Raw genomic sequence first — 19,538 nt, forward strand, 5'->3', positions numbered from 1 at the left:
TGTCTCCACCCCTCAGTCCACAGTTGGACATCAACACAATTCAAAAGCAGGAATTTGTAAGATCATCACTTAGATGAATGAATCTTTGTAAATCCTAAGTGAGGATGAGGGGTGGGAAGATGTGATAAAGAAAAATTGGTGGTCTTTCTGCATAGGGGCATGGACTATTCTGCTGAGGTGTTAAAAAGATGTTACACCATTAGCTGAGTTTATTTATTTTTAAAGTTTAAGCAAGGAGACGCAAAGCCGGCCTTTGGAGTGGAAAGGCGCAGGATGGGGGAACAGGAATGACAGATCACTGCCTTTATTGTTAGCTTCCCATGGTTGAATGTTCACTGATGGAACTGGTTCAACTCCAAGATGCTGTCTTAGAAACAATTATTGTTTTCCACTAAAATACAACTGTAGCAGAAAACATTAATTTAAGTGATAACTGTCCAAATTCTTCAATATCAAGAATGCGTGTATCCTCTCATCTTTGGATTTACAAGCCAAGAAATACGGACAATAAGCAACAGAAATCATAAAACAAAAGATTTGACAGAAGATGACAAAAGAGAGTGCTGGCATTGGCTTGAGGGGAATCAGAGAAAAGCTGGTATTGGAATTCTAAAGTGCCACACAGAATAGTTTTCCCATACCTTATTAGTTTATTCAGATTCTAGAGTTTGAGTATTAACTGTATTTGTTTTCCTTACTGACTTTTGGTTTTCTGTGCCAACCTTGCTGTACTATGCCATCAACCAGAAATGCCTCCTTCATTCTTTACCTCTTCTACTACAGAATGAGGAAAACAGCTTGGGAGCCAGGGTCTATTCCCACTACTTTCTTGGACCATTCTTTAGAAATTGAAAATATCCTCTGCCTACCTTTCCTCCATCCTTTGACTTCACTCACTATTTGTTGTTCTTTCACAATGTTGTTTACTGAGAGTCTGCTATGGGCCAGAACCTGTGCTAACTAAACACATAGAGTAAGTAAAACAGAACACAGGGAGATTTCGTTCTTGTCTTCCAGGAGCTTTAATCTAAAACTGAATGTAGTCAAACAGCACAAGGAGTTCAATAAGAGAGAGACATGGGAAGGGAGATTAACCCAGACTAGGAGGATCAGAAAGGTTTCTTGGAGAGAAGACCACCATGTGCAAAAAATTCAAAGTCACAGCTGTGGCATATTCATGGAGTGGGGTGAATGATGAGAGATGGGGGCAGGGAGGGAGACAGAGCCTTTTACAATAGGCTTAGAGGTATAGACTATAACCAGGGAACAAGGGGATACCACAGAAGAGTTTCAAGCAGCAGAGAGACTTGTTTACATATGCATTTTACAGAGCTTCTGCAGATAGAATTGTGAACTGGATTAACAGAAAGACAGACTAAAAGAAAGAAGGATCAATTAGAACCATTTGTATCCCTGGGCCAAAGATAATATTAATTTGAGCTACGGGAGTAGCAGCAGAGATAGAAAAATATCTGAGTCAAAAATGATAGGGTTTGGCAATTTATTTTCGGTAGAATTGAGGGAAAGATGCCTTCTAGGTTTCTAACTTGAGCAAATGATTGGATGATGGGGCATGCACTGAGATAAAGGAGACCAGAGAAGGATCAGATGGAGGAACATGTTTGGGTTTAAATCTGTTAAGTTTCATTCCAGAACTGGAATTGACATTTGAATTGTCTATTGGACATCCTAGCGGAAATATCCAGGGCAGTTAGATACGTTAGGTAAAAGATTTGACCTGGAAAAAGGGATAGCAGGGCCATAAAGTCATAACCAGTAATTTAAATTTTGAATGTGAATGATCTCCCCATGGGAGAGTGTGTAAAAAGTAAAAGAAAAAGGGCCTGGGTTTTAACTTGCAAATGCTTTGGCATTTAAGGGATAAACAGAGAAAAGGTATTCATAGGAAGACAGAAGTGGTCAGAAACAAAGGAAAGAGGAAGAGAAGTATGTAGAACCAGAGATGCCAAAGGAAAGGGCAGTTAAGGAGGAAGAACAGTCACAAACTGTGAGATCTGATTAGAAATGTTTACTAAATTTAGCAAATAGGAGGGTCTGGTGAGTGTAGTAGAAGTAGTTAATAACTAAGCAAAAATAATAGGTTGCAGAATAGGTGGGAAGTGAGAATAGAGTGAGAGAGGATAGAAAACACTTCCTAGAAATTTTTCACAGAGAGAAATAATTCCCTACATATTTAAATCCTGTTGGCAAAGATCCTCCAGGGAGGGGATACTACAGGAAGAAGGTGAGATCAGATGGGATCTAGAACACAGGGGTGGGGGTTGGGGGGGGAAGACGACTATGATGGTTTCCCATTGTGGCAGAAATAAGATAGGAGGCTTTGAGCTCTATACCCATAAACAACATCTAGCAGCTCTGTCTTGCTTCCTATTCAACTGGATGCTGATGTATGTTGAATTGTGTCCCTGAAAAGATATGTTGAAGTCCTAACCCTTGGTATCAGTGAATGTGATCTTATTTGGAAACAGGATCTTCACAGATGTAATTAAGTCATCTTAATTATACTGAGTAAGAGTGAGCCCTAAATCTGATCACTGATATCCTTAAAAAGGGGGATTTGGAGACCCAGAGATACACACAGTAAGAAGATGACCATGGAAAGATGGAGGCAGAAATTAGAGTTACATTGCTATAAGCAAGGAATGCCAAGTGTTGCTGGCAACTATTGGTAGCCAGGAGAGGGAAGGAAGGGTTTTCCCCAAGAGCCTTTAGAGGGAGCATGTATCAACCAACACCATGATTTTGGACTTCTGTCCTCTAGAACTGTGAGAGAGTAAGTTTCTATTGTTTTAAACCACCCAGTTTGAGGTGCCATCTAACAGTAGCTATAGGAAACTAATACAGATTGCCAAAACCAGGAATTCCCTAGACTAGTACCTAGAGATTATGGCCATACCACCAAAATCTTAGCATTAGAGGCAACTACCTCAAAGGCACCATCAACTCGGGGCAGCAGCTACTAAAAAAAATGAAAAAATAAGTCTTCCTTAGATAAACATGCATCTTTTCTCATCACACCATATGGTACCCTCTTCTGTTCTAACAGTGATCAAGCTCACACCCACAATCAGAGATGATTTTAGATCTACAAACATTACAATGACCTGCAGTCAACAGGCCCAAGTAGGAAGGCCTTCACTGAAGATGCATCTGCCCCTATACAGCTCCTGTCTACCATTGTCCTTTTAAAACTGGATCAATGAGAATGCCTTGAATGCATCTCGACTTGCACCAAATATTAAATGATATAGAGAGAGAGACCAAAGAAATGACCCTTGTCTTTAAGTGGTGACAATTTAATGTTGACACAAGTGACTTATATGCATGAAATACCAAGAGAATATTACAAATCAGAATGTAATGAAGTGCTAAATTGAATAAGGCAGACTGTAAGACTGTGAGGCAATTCTGATTCTGGCTCACGTTGGGCAAAGTTGGTTGGGAAAACTTTGGGAACAAGATGGGACCTGTACTGAGATGGATGCTGGCTTAGTAATGAGGAAGCAGAGTGGTTACATTACTCTCTCTGTTTTGTGCCATCCTAAGCTGGGGATTTTTAGTAAGGCTGGGGGCAGGGTTGGGATAAAGAGCTAAAGTCCTAACAACTGCACAGGGCTCCCTAATCAACAGAAACAAGTGTAGTCAAATCTACAGATATGATAAAAATGCTCCAGTGCCTAACCATTCAACACCTAGCACTGTCTCAGACACACAGCCCTTGATCAATACATATTTGCTGAATGACAATATGCCTGAGAATATTAAATAGCTACCATCTGGAGGTTCTGACATTGTATTAAGTGTTCTGTGTGCCCCCATCGTTTGTATTTTCTTTTGACTTTTTTTCTTTTGATCAAAATTTAGAAAATGAATTCAGTTTAATGATCAAATAGTTATACAACATTTGGTTCAAAAATAGCAATCATTTTCCATCACCACCAATTTTTTCCTTCCCAGAGGCAACTATATTTACCTTTTTTTTTTTTTTTTTTTTTTTTTTTTACATAGGAGAGGCTGATCTTGGCTTTTTGCTCTACCTTCCCAGTACAGATGTATCTTTTCCATCTCCCCATCTTTCTTAGATAATGCTTAGACTGTTATTAAATGTTGACACTATTATGGCCATGTAAATGCTATTCAGAGCTAAACCATGTAGTAAATCATGAATATTTTTAAATTTTTTGATTATTTTTTTCTGGAGTTGTCTTTTTAAAATTTACTTTAGGAGTGCCTGTGTGGCTTAGTCCATTAAGCGTTCAACTCTTGATTTCAGCTCGGGTTATGATCTCATGGTTTGTGAGTTTGAGACCCACATCAGGTTCTGCACTGAGAGCTGGGAGCCTGGTTGGGATTCTCTCTCTCCCTTTCTCTCTGCCCCTCCCCCCTCCCGTTTTCTCTCTCTCTCTCTCTCAAAATAAACAAATAAACATTAAAAAAAAGATTTACTTTAATATCTATACACTTATCACTCCAGAGACTGATTCCTGTGGGTCAAGTTCCTGTTGTACTACTTAATTACTAAGTATCCTTAGGCAAGTTACTTAACCAATCTGTGCCATAGTTTTCCCTTCTGTACAACAGGGATAATAGCAAAACACAGTGTAGTGGTGTCAATTTCTCCAGACATAACACCACAAAGCATGTTGTGGTCAAACAAAGTTGAGTTTACTAACTCAGTGCAAGGAGGAATGGGGAACCATGGAGTGCTTCAGCAGAAGGGGACTGTAGGGGGCTGTGTTATGTGATCTTAGAGAAGGCTCAAGGAAACAGGTTCACTCTACATTTGGTGCTGTCGGAGAGGGGGTGATTCTGTGATCAGACATTTCAATGTATTGTATCTATAGGAAGGGTTGACAAGAAGAGGCTGATGCTATAACTGATAAAGAAAGAACACTCATTTCAGCCTGGAGAGGGAAATGTTTTGAATATTTGTGTTTGGGATAACAACCTTGTTTCTGTCTGTGTTTAAGCAATATTATAAAGTGGTGTTATTTTTATTTCATCCTAGCCACACAGTGGCCTTGTTGCGTTTTGGTGTTCTCCAAGATTGTTTCTACTAAAGGAGAGAACACCATGACCCAGCTGGGGATGCCAGGCTAGCTACAGACAGCACCTCTGCCTAGATGTTGGCATCAGGCTGGTTCCTAGCACCAAGGGCTACTTTTCTCTTTCTCAGTGGTGAGGATTAAATGAGCTATCATTTACATATAAAAAACATTAGTAAAATGGTTGCCATAGAACAAGCCCTTAAAATGTTTGTTATAGGACACTAAAAGCACAGGCAACAAAAGAGAAAAGTAGGGAAAGTGGACATCAAAATGAAAAACCTTTCCTTATCCAAGGAGACTCAAGAGAATGAAAAGGCAACCTGCAGAATGGGAGAAAATGTTTGCAAATCATACTTCTAATAAGTGACTGATATCTAGAGTACATAAAGCACTCCAATTCAACAGCAACAAACATCTTATTAAAAGCTAGGCAAAGGACTGAAGCACATATTTCTCCAAAGACAACACACAAATGGCCAATAAGTACCTGAAAAGATGCTCAAGATCACTAATAATTAGAAAAATGCAAAAAAACCCACAATGATCTATCACCTCACATTCATTAGAATGGCTACTATAATAAAAAAAAAGGAAACAAAATAATCATCAGTAAGGACAGAGAGAAACTGGAATCCATGTGCATTGCTGGAGAAAATGTAAAATGGTATAGCCACTATGGAAAACAGTATGGCAAGTCCTCACAAAATTAAACACAGAGTTACTGTATGTTTCAGTGATTTCATTCCTGGCTGATATACCTAAAAGAAGTCAGAGCAGGTACTGGAACAGATGTTTGCACACCCATGTTCATAGCAGCATTATTCACAATAACCAAAAGGTGGAAACAACCCAAGTGTCCATTGACCTATGCATGAATAAACAAAATGTGGCATAGAGATACAAAAGAATATTGTTCAGTCTTAACAAGGTAGGAAGTTCTAACACATGCTACAATATGGATGAACCTTGAAAACACTGTCCTGAGTGAAATAAGCTGGTTACAAAAGGACACATATTGTGTGATTCCACTTCTAGGAGGTACCTAGAGTAGTCCAACTTATAGAGACAAAATAATATGGTGGTTGCAGGGGGTGGGGTGGGGAGGGGAAGTAGAGAGTGTTTTATGAGTTCAAAGTTTCTGTTAGGGAAGATTAAGATGTTTGGAGATGGGTGGTGGGGTGATTACAACACTGCGAATACATTTAATGCCATAGAACTGTATGCTTAAGAAAGGTAAAAATGGTGGGGCTGGAGTCTGAGTGGCCAGTTGGTTGAGCGTCCAACTTTGGCTCAGGTCATGATCTTGCAGTTTGTGAGTTTGAGCCCCACATTGGGCTCACTGCTGTCAGCCTGTCAGTACAGAGCCTGCTTCAGATCCTCTGTCCCCCTCTATCTGTCCCTCCTTCACTTATGCCCTCCCCAAAATAAATATTTAAAAAATGGTATAAATGGAAGATTTCCGGTTATATATATATTACTACAATAAGTGTTAGCTAAACTAAAAAACAGTATCAAACCTGACCTCTGCTCCAACTGTCTAATTCTTTCAAAATATTTAATGCAAAAAAATGCCATTTAATATTCATTACAACTGTAGAAGCTTTATTACTTTTACTACTGTTTTACAGGTTAAAAAAAAAAGGAGACCTAGATTATGTTGTTCAACATTATTGTGTTAGAAAGTGGCTGAGCTATAATGTGAATCCAAGTAGGACAGACCTCAGAGTCCAACTCTTAAGAATATGGTTACTCTGTATTATTTTGGGAGACGTCAAGAGATTTACCTGGGGCTAGGACTCTAACTTCTATTGAAACTGCCCATTGGTAAATGTAATCCATCTTTTCATTCAAGAGAGAACTGAGGTATCTCTAATAAGGGAATGGGGCCACACTTTAAAATGGCTATTGAAAAGTATGCAAGAAGCTACTTAAGATTAAATGCAGTTTTTAAGGGACTTTGGGAGAAGCTGAAGTTCTGCATAAAAGCTGTTAGGGCAGGAAACTGTTAAGATGTGGCATATAGCTACTATTTTCTGGGCTTGCCTAGGACCTCTTTGTGTATGTACCAAGGAACAGGGACAGAGATGGAGAGGTAGAATGTACACAACACTTATCGACCTTGGGAATTTTGTCAATAGCAAGATTATTTGCTGAGGAGGAGCAGTTCTGTGCCATATGTCACTTCTATGCTGCGCATCTCCAAAGGAATTACCTGTCCATCTTGCCTGTGTGCTCATTTGCACCATGGTACAGAAAAGCGGTTCCAACCCTAGCTGGGCTGGAAATTGATGGACCTTCAACCAAAAAGTGTATCTGTGTTGCAAGAAGGCACATCAGAAAAGAAAAGGTCTGGTCTCTGTTTGCTGTACTCCTGGGCTAGTTACCAGCATCAGGAAGGAGTCTTGAGAACCATCATTTCCCAATTCTCAGGGTAAGAGACATTGTTTCAGAGGCCAGGGTGAATCTCTAGGAGCCCAGGTCAGTGCTGGAGGCAGTATGCTTTTTCCACTTGATGCCGGGTTGGCTTTTAACATTTTCAGCTAAGTGCTACAGGCCCCCAGGTCACATTTCTCATCTTCTGCCAGAAAACGGTAAGGAGCTGCTTTGCTGACTGTAGGTCAGTGGCCTTGAGGGTGGAGCGAAATCCAGACTACCCAGGAGGAGGGTATAGGGGCCCTATAACTGGGACAGCTTGGTCAAGCTGGGAACAAGGGACTTACAAAAAGAATGTTAGAGCAAGAATGGAAGGTTAGAGACCTTTTGGTCCCAAGGACAACCTTGACAGGTAGGGAAGCAGAAGCACAGGGTAACTGAATGATTTGCCAAAGATCAAGCTGTGAATCAGGGACAGAGCAGAGAACAACCGAGTTCTCCAATTTCCACTTCAGAGCTGCCCCATTACGTCTGTGATTCCCAAACTTACCAGACCAGAGGAACACTTGAAGGGAGCCATAAAGTCACAGTTTCTAACCCCCTCTGAAATTTATTAAACCAAAGTCTAGGGGAAAAGTGTGGGGATACGTGTGCTTCTCAGAGAAGTGGAAGAGTATTGTGTGATGCTGTCATTATTTTTTCAGACTTTAAAAAACTGTAGCCCATCCCCCTTAATATATTGTTTTCACTGCATTCTGTGCAGTGCATATCTATTTAAGCTACACAAATATTTTAACATTTAAGAGAGGGGTGAGGAAAAAAGTCTCTGAAGTTAGGAAAGTTGGATTTGAAATCCAGGTTCTTCATTTCCCAGCTTTGTGATATGGGCAAGTTACTTCACTTCTCTGTGCCTCAGTTGTCTCATCAATAAAATGGGTACAATGGCAAACCTTACTGCCTTGGGATGTGGTGGGGGGGGGGGGTCACATAACAGTAAATGAAGAAAGGTATATGAAGTGCTTGGCCTAACAGCTAACATGAGGGGAGGAAAAATTCTCAGGCTGAGGGCCGAACCCCATGTGGCTATGCACTTAGGGCAGGAGCAGTGGCTGTCTCTGTGACCTCTACACCCTTGAGACACCACCCTGGACTTGGCCACACTGCCCAGGGGCCTGGGAACTCCTCTGGAGGAGAAGCAGCCAGGGCCAACCACTGCCTGGGCCCCAGGAAGGGGTTACAGGGAGCTCTGAACATCTGACTCAGACAGCCAGGTTGAGCCAGGGAAGAATTCAGAACCAAGTGGCTCACGCGCGAAACAAACTCAATGTGATAAAGGGAATGACGTTGGGACTTGATTTCCAGACCCTAAGATCACAGGTGAGAAAGGAAGTCTTTCCCAGACAGGTGTACCCTCTCTGGTCAGGAGTCCTACCCAGGGTATCCACCCTGTTCTTTGCATCGGCCCTGCCACGACAATGTGCCCAAGCAGGGTTTTTTAAAACCGTCTCATTTAAATATGAACTATAAAGGCCTACAGTGCCTAAAAATGTCCAAAACAGAACACAAAAGAGGTCTATTGAATATTTTTTATAAAATAAGCATATTCCCCACGTGGAGACATTCTGATCTGCCCTCCTTCCCTTTAATTATCTGTTTTTTTCCATCATACATGATAAAAATAAGTCAATTAATAAAATGAAGGGATGTACTGAAGACAATTAATTAATTTATTTAATAAATATTGAGCATCTGCTATGAATCTGAGATCAGAAACCCTGCGGTGGAGGTCTCCACATGATGGAGTGAAGCAGAGGAGACAGCAGAGCCTGCAAAGGGCAGAAGATGAAGTCAAAATGCAGGACATGCGGAGAGGTGGCAAAGCACCTCACACTGTACAATGACTTTTAAAAAAGGAGTCAGTGTTATCAGCACAGGACAATCATCAATGTGCATAGTAATTGCTGTGAGCTCTTCAGAAAATCCAAAACTGAATTAAATTACACTGAGCATAGCTGCTTAAGAGGGCAAGACAATTTATAGTATGTTAGAGAAGAGAAATTCACCCAAACCTAAAATATAATAAGGGGGAAGAAGTTTCATTAACTTAAGAAAAATTCTGGGTACCCCCTTTTTGCTTGTCCCAAATCCAGCCCCATGGACGATGGGTGGGCCATCCTCGAATGGTATGCTTTCATTTTCATCAGAATATAGAAGTTCTAACATATCTGTGGCTATGCAGACAAATTTGTAACATAGAATATCTGTTTTTATAGGTCTAACTACAACCTCAAAGTCAATTAATTCCTAGAAAAATTTAGTCATGAGCAATGATATTTAAGGACTCTTGTCTCCGGGAATGAGGTATATACATGGTAAAACTAAGGTTTATCTATGGATCAAGTTTTATCCCTGGGCTGTGCAATGTTTGGACATTTGTAGAATTGTCTTTTAACTGCAAGTGTTTTCTATGGCTTATGTGGGGGACATTTACAAGAAATTTTGACAGGAAATTCTTTAGTAAATGTATTATGGCATGGTACTGAGAATTTAGTCATCTGGGATGCACACATTATCTCTTTTAAGGGAAATTTATTTCTGGCCTCCCTATGAGAATTCATAGAATTTCCCTGAAGAAGTTGATTTGTTTTCATCTCATGGATGTTATGCATCTTGTCCTAAATGTGTTTCCCTTTTTTCTTTGGTTTCTAGGAAGCTTAGAATCAAGTTTTCTGCCTATCTTAAAAAACGGAATGTGACTTTACATATGAGCCTATACATATGTTTCCCACCCTATCTCCCATACATTTTTCCTTCACCCTTACTGTGTCATCTAATTATAGTTTTCCAGTAAAAAAAAAAGTGTTATAAGCTATCAAATATTATGGGGGAGATATAAGAAAATGAACAAATGAATAGATAGTTGAATGAGTGAATGCATGGATGGCTGAATAAATGAATGGAGTTGTTCTCTACACTGGATCTTGGCCAAGAGGTGGGAAGTGATGGAGTTCTTGCTTTCTTATGCTGAATAAGTAAGGTAATCATTAAGTTAGGTAAGCAACTGAATTCTTGGGCCACTCATGGAAACCTGAAGCTGGCTGGTCCTGATGTACTATTTTTGTTTATAATTAACTAAGACATTGCTTTTTTTAAAAAGGGCTTGGGGCACCTTTAATGCACAAATGAAGACTCTCCAACTGAGACATCTCTTTTGCCACAAAGGACCAAATGAAAGGGTCCTGGCAGAGACTTCCTTTTTACATTCCTTCTGTATAGTTTGATGTCACTAATGAAGGTTTGAAACCCTTTATTTAGACTTTAAAAAAAAAACCCAAAATTCAACCTTTTATGAGAGGGGAGGTGAGCCAATGTTTTTAGATTATCATGTGGCTGCATGTATATTTTCTGCCTTGTATGCTGATAGCAAACTGCAACCCTATTCTGATTTGGAAGGTTGTCTTATTCTTCCATCTGCAGGATCCTCCATTATGCTGCTGCTGGGATCCAGATTTTTTTCCAGATGAGTTATTTCATAGGATTTGAAATTATGCTTCTGTATACAGGAAACAACTCTGGAGCTAACCCGCTCTGGCAGAAGATCAGAACACGGGATGAGCCACTTGCCAGAGCTCAGCTACCTGGGAGAAAATGCTTGAAGGGAAAGGAAAACACCACTCTTCAAAGCATCTCACTAGCCATATCTGGATATCTGCTCGATTGGCATAGATTGAGGGTTAGAACAATTTGGCTCCGGAGGTGCTGAGGTTTTAGTACTGTCCACTAAAAAATACACTACCATCATAGAAAATAATGACAGTCAAGTCATAAAGGTGAAGTTTTCTTGTTGCTTTGAGGATGTTTTCATGTTGTCAAAAACATTTTAGTTGTGTAGTTTATGTCCAGTTTGTCTCTTTAGAACAGAGGCTCTTTGGGCAGGAAATGTGCACAGTGACTCTCCTAATGATGGGCTTCACTAATGTTAAGTATTAACAGCAACAAGAAGAGGCCAAATAAATTTTTTTTACTGTCATGTATGGGCTGAATATGTTGGAAGAGGTTTTATTTCACATAAGAAAGAGACAAAGATCAAATTGGTACCAGATCTTCAGAACACAAGGTCAGTGACAAGAAACCAACTTAAAAAATTCTGTGTAATTAACCAGCTAAACGTAACACAACCAATCACCTGGTCATTTTGTTTGTGTCAAGACACCTACAGAAAATCCAGCCCCTTTCATCAAATTCAATTCAGAACACGGAGACACAGCTTTGTACTTTGCATCTTCTGTGTCAAACTCTATTTTCGATCCTTTATGTCAAATCTAAATTCATGGCAACAGCATTCAGATCTTGATAGAATCCCCAAATCGCTCTAGACCCCAAATCCATTCCACAGGACACACACACACCTAAGAGCACACATATTTGTACTGGATTTGCACTCACTTAGCTAAGTGAGAGTCAAGAATTTTGAATGACTGCCTGTTGGCTAGAGCTTTAGCAAGTTTTCATATAAGTACCTGCTGAAAACAAGGGTATTGCACAATCAGGTGTTCACCCCTCGGGTGAAGAAATCATATCCATACAGCTCTCACTTGGGATGAAAATGGACCCTCAAATGTTCTGTGGTATTTTCCCTGTTACTGAAGCTTAAATCACTATCAATCTTAAGCGAGCTGAACAAATTGATGTGACTGATGAAAAATGGATAAGTTTGACTCCGAACACACAGAACTGTTGTGTCCACCAAAATGAGGTCTTGATTAGTCAGAAAGCCAACAAAAATACCCTATCAACAACTTACAATCTGATACAATGTCAAAAAGGAAAAGAAATCACTCAGTGTTATCACTGAGAAAATGTTCTGTATGGCCCTGAGATACAAACTGACCTCTCTTATGGAAATCATCTTTGCCTGGCTATCTATATATGCATAAAAGGATATACTTTTTAAAAGCTCATTTTCTCCCTAATAATTGTCTGTTTTTAAAAAGCTATCAGCAGGTGCACCTCATTTCAAAAGCCTCTTGTCCTTCATAATACAATATTCATCACGATTACATAGTATGAAATAAAAAGCAGCAAAACATAAGCGAGGATAGTTCAATTAAATGCAACATAATCTCTGCAGCAAAAAGTGGTTCTGTAGCTAAAATCAGGTTCCAATGAAAGGAAAAAGGGAATATATTTCCACATATTTTTAATTATATAGAATTTCCTCAAACATGATTTTTCATAATATATTCCATTAAGTTAACATCACATTTGAAGAAAGAGCATTTTCCGATTTCATTTTAAGCCTGATTTTGAGCAATTGCAGTGTCATTGTTCCGCGGTAGAAAGGTTGAATTCATTTACTGTGTGGTTATGCTAGTTATGATTGATGTCTCTTCTCCAAATGATAAACCAATCACCCCAATGATGTAATGTCATTTTAAGAGTGCCATAATCACATTTCTCTCAAACTAGAAGCTCTGATGAGTTCTAATAAAGATTTATGGTAGATTAAAGGCCTTCATAATATCAACAATGGATTGCTCATTTGATGAGAGATTTGATTAGGTAATTTTTTTGAAAAAGAATACGAGTTTACTAAATATATCAGGCCTGGCTTTGAAGAAGGGCATGGGACATCATAGAGAGCAGTCCATCATTCCATCTTCAGAATGAATCATCTTCAGTATATTTGGGGGGTCCTCTCTAAACCAGAGGTTGAGGCCTGTGGTGGCATATTCTCGTGGATGAAACCAAAACACAACCTCACCAAGGTGCACTCTTGGCATGGAAAGCTCCTTATTGCCTTTGATGCGATATGTTAATTAACATATTGAGACGATAACTCCAAAGCTTTTGGGTCAGGAGCGATTAATTTCTGAAAACGTCTCTCTTTGGGCCATGGGTACTTAACCCTAGATGTCGTCCACTCCTATGTTTGTATGTTTTGTGAACATTTCACCAACAAGACATCAAAATAAGGCATGACCATTGCTGAGCCCAGGGCAATTCTACCTAAAATCCAGAGATTGGAGCTGCAGCAGTAGCCACAAAATCCTCACAGGTGGCACAGAACCTTGTGACCAGTGCCTCTGCTCTGTGCAGGTGAAAACCACAAGGAGAATTCAAGTTTTAGAGGCAATATTTATCATGGTACCATGCGATCAGCTTGTTAAATTCAAGTGAAGTGGTACATGCTGAGGGTTATAGGAGAGGTCACCCCCCAAACACTTTAGACTTGGCAAGGCATTCAGTATTCATGTCAAGGGAATGCATTTTAATCACAAAATCATCTAAACAAGCAAGCAAGAAACAGTCAGAAGCCAACCATCAAAAAGCAAGAGATCTGAAATGCACACAAATTGGGCACGTGAGGGTGTCCAGGGTCACTCGGCTATGACCAGAATGGTAGTAATACAAAATTCAATATTCCATTGTCTCTCTACACTTCACCTTTGAGACCCGAGTGCTCTCATGTGCAGCAGTGGGCAAATCCCTCTCACTGAAGGAGGCCCAAGCCCTGTTAAGATAAGCAAAACCTCTTTAGTAACTGCGACCTTCAATAAATGTATCCTGGAACAGCAATGCCACAAAGCGACAAGCGTATTTCACCTGATGCTGCCCACACCACCTTCTCCCCAGCCCTTGAGTCAGAGTTGTCATTCTGCCGGAGACGTGAGAATGTCACACAGACAACACCACACATTCAGACACCACAGTTTCCTTACCACTGCTGGAGGCTTGCTGGGGCCCTGAGCATGCTCTGAGCAGGTATGAATTGGGGGAGAACTCCTCATCAGGGTTGGTGTCCATGATTTGATGGGAGGTGTTGCTGTCTAGCAATGGCATCTGGCAGCTAACTGGTGGAGGATTATGGGAGCTAGGCAGCTGAGCAGATGGGAGGAGGCTAGACGAGGATGTAGGTGGAATGGGACGACCTGGGAAAGAGGACAGAGGGGTCAAAGGTCAGCAATGAGTGTCATGAGAGCATCCAGAGAAAGTTACATTGAAACCACCTCACAATATCCAAAAAAAAAAAAAAAAAAAAAAGGAAAGAAAAGAAAGAGAAAGAAAGAAAGAAATGCTCCAAATGTATTTTTTTGAGTGTTTTGATGTTTCTCCAAAAGTCCAAATTCATACTGCAGGTAGCTACATATTTCACAAAATGAGCATGAGTGGAAATATCCATCTAAAGGGCTGAAGTGCAATCATTCAGGAAAACATCCATTTCTTTCTATCTTCCCTGTTACAGCCCTACTATAATTCCCTATAATCTCTCACTGGACTATCTCTTTTACTGGTCTCCTTGCTTCCTCTCTTGCCATACATCCAGACACTCCCTACTGTCTGCATCCCTTCTCTACAGCAGCCAGAATATGTGTGTGTGTGTATGTGTGTGTATATATATATATATATATATATATATATATATATATAATGTTTATTTTTGAGAGAGAGCACGTGTGAGCACGAGTGGGGGAGGGGCACACTGGATCTGAAGTAGGCTCTGTGCTGACAGCAGAGAGCCTGACAAAGGGCTCAAACTCATAAACCGTGAGATCATGAACTGAGCTGAAGTCCGATACTCATCTGACTGAGCCACCCAGCACCCCCAGAGTAATATTTTCAAGACAGAAATCAGGTTTCATCACTTTCCTGCTTGGCACCCTTCAACGGCTTCCCACTACATGTAGAAAGAAACCAAGACTCCTTGTGATGACCTACGTGTTTTGTCTCCTCTGGCACAAGCTGCTTCTTCCACCTTACTTCCAATAGTGGCCTCTACTTGCCCCCTTATTCTCCAGCCAATGTAGCCATCTTTACTTCTGTTGCTTGAACATGCCATATCATTCTGTCTTCTGAGTCTTTACATTTCCTGTTCCTCCGTGTGGAATATTCGCCCCACCTGCCATCTCACTGATTTTTACAAGCCTGCTCCTTCCCTAGAAACTTTTCCTGTTTGCCTTCTTTCAAGCTGCTCACCTATGTGCTCTATCCTATTAGCCTGTTTAAGTTTCTTCATAGCCCTTAATACTATGTGAAGGTGGACATCTGCCTACATTACTCACCCCTGTACCCTCAATAATTTCCTAACGAACAGCACTTGCAGAATGAATGAGCAACCAAACTGGTTTAGGGTAGAGGTAGAAAGGGCCACACATTTGCATCCTAAAGAATTTGCCAATGCCTCCACTCTGTCCACCACCGTTTTGTTCTTGTTTTGTTTTGCATACCATGGGGGAATTCCTACAAAGCTCGGCTACTCCAGGCAGGAGGAAGAGCAGCCAGCCCGCAGGTGGTGGGCAGTAACTTGGAGCTGCAAGAGGATCAAAAAGTTCTCCTACCACACAGAAGCCTGCTGCAACCTCTCTTTCACATGGCAGGGAGCTCCTGGCAGCCAAATTGCTGAGTGAAGATAATTGCTGTGTGTACTTTCACCTGATTCACCCTTACATGTTGGGGTCCTTGCAATTGCTTGCATGCTGGTTTGCTCATTTGGGAAGTTCAAAAAAATGAGCCAAGACTAGCAGCCCATGGGATATGCCCTAGAGCTGGAGGTGTGGAAAGAAGGGTAGGGTGTTGACAAAGCAAACCCAAGAAATCAGGTTAGAGTTTCAACTCAGGCAAGAAGTATCTGAGTCAGAAGAAATGTGTTTTCCTGCTTTTAGATGGACTACATATATGAATATGTTTTCAGCACCTCAACTGGATGCCATTTTTTTGTGGCCACTTTACAATTGTATTTCTCGATCTATTCCTCAGGGCATTAAATGTTATTGTTAGATCAGTTTGGTTCAGTATTGGTTCAGTAAAATTTAAAAGTGAGTCTTATGTATAATCCACTCAATATTGAGAACATAAAAAAAAGACAGGGCCACCTAGGTAGCTCAGTTAAGTGTCCAACTCTTGATTTTGCCTCATGTCATGATCTCATGATTCATGAGATTGAGCCCTGCCTAGGGCTTTTTGCTGACAATGAGGAACCTATTTGGGATTCTCTCTTTCCCTCTCTGCCCCTCCCCTGCTTGTGCAAACACATTCTCTCTCTCGCTCAAAATAAATAAATAAACATAAAAAAATAAGACATCATTCTTACCCTCATAGAGGTCACAGTCTAGTGGGGGAGGCAGACAGTAAGTACCATGTGATAAGAGGAGGAGGCATGTAATGACATGGTGTTGTCGAGGTGAAGGAAAGGGACACTTGGTCTAGCCCGGCCAGGGAGAGGTCAGGGTGGAAAGTTCAACAAGAATTCCCAGGACAGTTGATGCCTGAACAATCTTTGAAACAAGAGGAAATGGACCTCTGGTAAGAGGAAACATGACAAACAGTAGCACTGAGCCCCCAAGCCACTAGCTTATTGCCCTTTTTGAGGGTGGGAGTTGCAGAAAGAGACACGGAATAAGAGTCTCTTACAGCTCACATGTTAGGGGCTCCTGTCCAGTAACACAGTTAACAAATCATCATCCTTGAAATAGAACAATGGGTAAGTGGAGTTTGATTTGAAAAAATCAATTTATGTATAACAGTTTGGAAGCCATGTAAGGCATGTTCCTACCAGAGGCTCTCACAAAGCGAGCCTGAACACCTCAGAGTTCCATCAGAGTTGGGGCTAACATTAATCAATACTTCTCCCATAGTTATCCCTCTACTAACTACCATCGTTAGGATTTTAACTGCCAATGTTTTTGTGCAATGACTGTCTGCCACTCACTGTGTCAGCCACTTTATATATAACATCTATTTCCCAAAATAATCCTATGAGGTTAGAATTATTATAATCCCCATTTTGTAAGTGGGGAAACTGAGGCACAGAGCAGTAAAACTCATAGTTAGCAGGTGACAGGGACCAGGAGTAAAACTCAGGTTTGTGTGTTCCAAAATCTACCCTCTAACCACTCTGTATTGCGTTTGCCCTAACAGCATGATGATGACAACGATGACAATGATGATGGAGGAGGAAGAAAAGGAAAAAGAAAAGGAGAAGGAGAAGGCGAAGAAGAAGACAATGACCTATAAGGAGCAGGGAAGGTTGATTTACAAATCATGTTTCCTGTTTCCCATTTCCTAGTCCCAAGGCACTCTCAAGATTTCAAGTAAGAAACATTTCTTTGAATAAATGGTTATTTATAGCATCTATCATCTGGCAGAGTTCAAAGCTTTTCTTGTAATTTTGTTATGAAGTTCAAAGTGGTTCCTTCACAGCAGTGTTACCCTGTGCTTTCTTCAACGCCCTGAATTTGGAGGTGTCCTGACCAGGGCACAGTGAAGTCAGTGTTGTCATCCACTTAGCAGTGAGGCTCTGGTAAGAACAGATTCTAACTCACAATCAATAGGCTTTAATGTTTGTATTATTGAGGCATATCTGGAAATGCATGTTGAAGAACAAGAATGGCTGGAAGCCAATTTTTAAATTCCTTTGAGTGACTGAGGTGGAACTGAAGTTCAAGTGCAATTTTCCAGGAGCCTGATATGATAGTTGCTGTGAAATCACTCTTTACATGAACTTTGTGAAATTTTGTTCAGCATGAATTCATATCATACAGTACAGACAGAACTGCTTTTTAATTTATACAAATACAGACAATGGAAGAGCAGTCATACCACAATGAAAGCACTGGGGTTACGTCAATGTATTGAAATACACATCATGGAACTGTCTGATTCCTGTTATTTTCCTGCCTTCTTTAAATCTGTGCTTTGGTAACTCCTTAAGCTGCTTGATGGTACCTACCATTACTTGGGAAATTTCTCAGTCCCTAGATCTGCCCCCAATCAAATTGTGTGCTGTTCTCTGTTTGCTATGTCATTTGCTAATTTTGTTCACTTATGCTACATTTTTCCCCCGACTATTCCAACTGACAGAGACCATCTGTACAGACACAAACAGGTTCCAAAGTACAGGGGAAAAAGTTGGAACTTATACAGGCTCACTTTATAGACCATGATTTCTTACTAAAATACCTAGTGTGGGATGGGCGTGTAACCAGGGTTATGTACTTATCTAATTCCTACTTTATGCATTACACAGACACCCTGACCCCCAAACTATTTCTGAAGTTTCATTTTGAATGTGTATAGAGTCCCCAGAAAATAGAGGGAAACTTGGTTTAATTAATCTGTTAAAACAGCAAGAGGAAACATGCAAAGGCAGCAATATGTCATTCATTAAACTCATATGGTCTTGTGTATGTGTGGGTGTGTATGTGTGTGTCTTTTCCAAGATCCCCATGTAAATCAAAGTCTAACTAATTATCTGTGTGATTGGGTTCCCCCACAACCTTGAAAATGGAGACTAATTTAGATTTTACTAATTTATCTTTTTCCAAATGAGTAAGATTTTGAGATAGTTTCAACTCGTAAAATATTTCTGATTAAAAGATCTACAGCTGGACAAAGAATTTCCCTTGATAACTAGGATAGATTGGTAGTTTTAGATTGCTGTATTGAGAAGGATTCGGGGGTGCCCTGGATTCAGTGGAAAACAGTGGCATGATCAATTAGAACAATCCTGGACCAGGAATAGAGGAAAGGCAGAAGGTGCCAAGAGCTTATTTGCCACCCATGATCCAGGCCTTCATTCACCAACAGCTTCAGCCATACCTGAAAACTTCCTTCATCCTACACCATCTGTGTTTGAAGGAACGTTACTCCAATTCCCATCATCTCAATTACACCACCATTTTCCCTCCTTAATCTGATTTGGATTCAACTTTAGTTCTCCAAGAAAGGGCTACAATCTCCCCTCCATCCCCAAAGCAGTAAATATTATCTGTGAAATTGCTGGTCTGCCCAAATGTTGTTAATACATCCACTAATTTATGATAGGGACCATGTTGCAGATCAATTCCCAAAATTCACTTAAAGCAACTGGTTCCTTTTTCATTCAAAAGATTAATGGCAAGAAGATATTAAAATATTCTGTATAGACAATGCATAATTGATCTATGTAGTGACAAGTTGTCAGAATATTTGGTGGAACAGACAGAATGATCAGGAGACAGTAAAAAAACAAACAAGAAACCAAAAAACCAAAACCAAAAAAAAAAAACCTAAACAAACAAAAACCGAGTACCAGGAATAAGCAAACCCAAAATAATA

At 40.3% G+C, this 19,538-nt stretch overlaps 1 protein-coding gene across 1 annotated transcript in view; it reads right to left on the minus strand.

Annotated features, from left to right (window-relative positions):
* The window catches only part of TENM2 (teneurin transmembrane protein 2), a 982,382-nt gene that overhangs the window by 367,148 nt on the left and 595,696 nt on the right, over positions 1-19,538 (minus strand). The window contains exon 5 of the mRNA XM_053222896.1: positions 14,165-14,374. Coding sequence (XP_053078871.1) covers positions 14,165-14,374 — 210 coding nt within the window. The remainder of the gene's footprint in view (positions 1-14,164; positions 14,375-19,538) is intronic.

Source organism: Acinonyx jubatus, chromosome A1, assembly GCF_027475565.1.
Source record: "Acinonyx jubatus isolate Ajub_Pintada_27869175 chromosome A1, VMU_Ajub_asm_v1.0, whole genome shotgun sequence".
In the NCBI taxonomy this organism is placed as follows: domain Eukaryota; kingdom Metazoa; phylum Chordata; class Mammalia; order Carnivora; family Felidae; genus Acinonyx; species Acinonyx jubatus.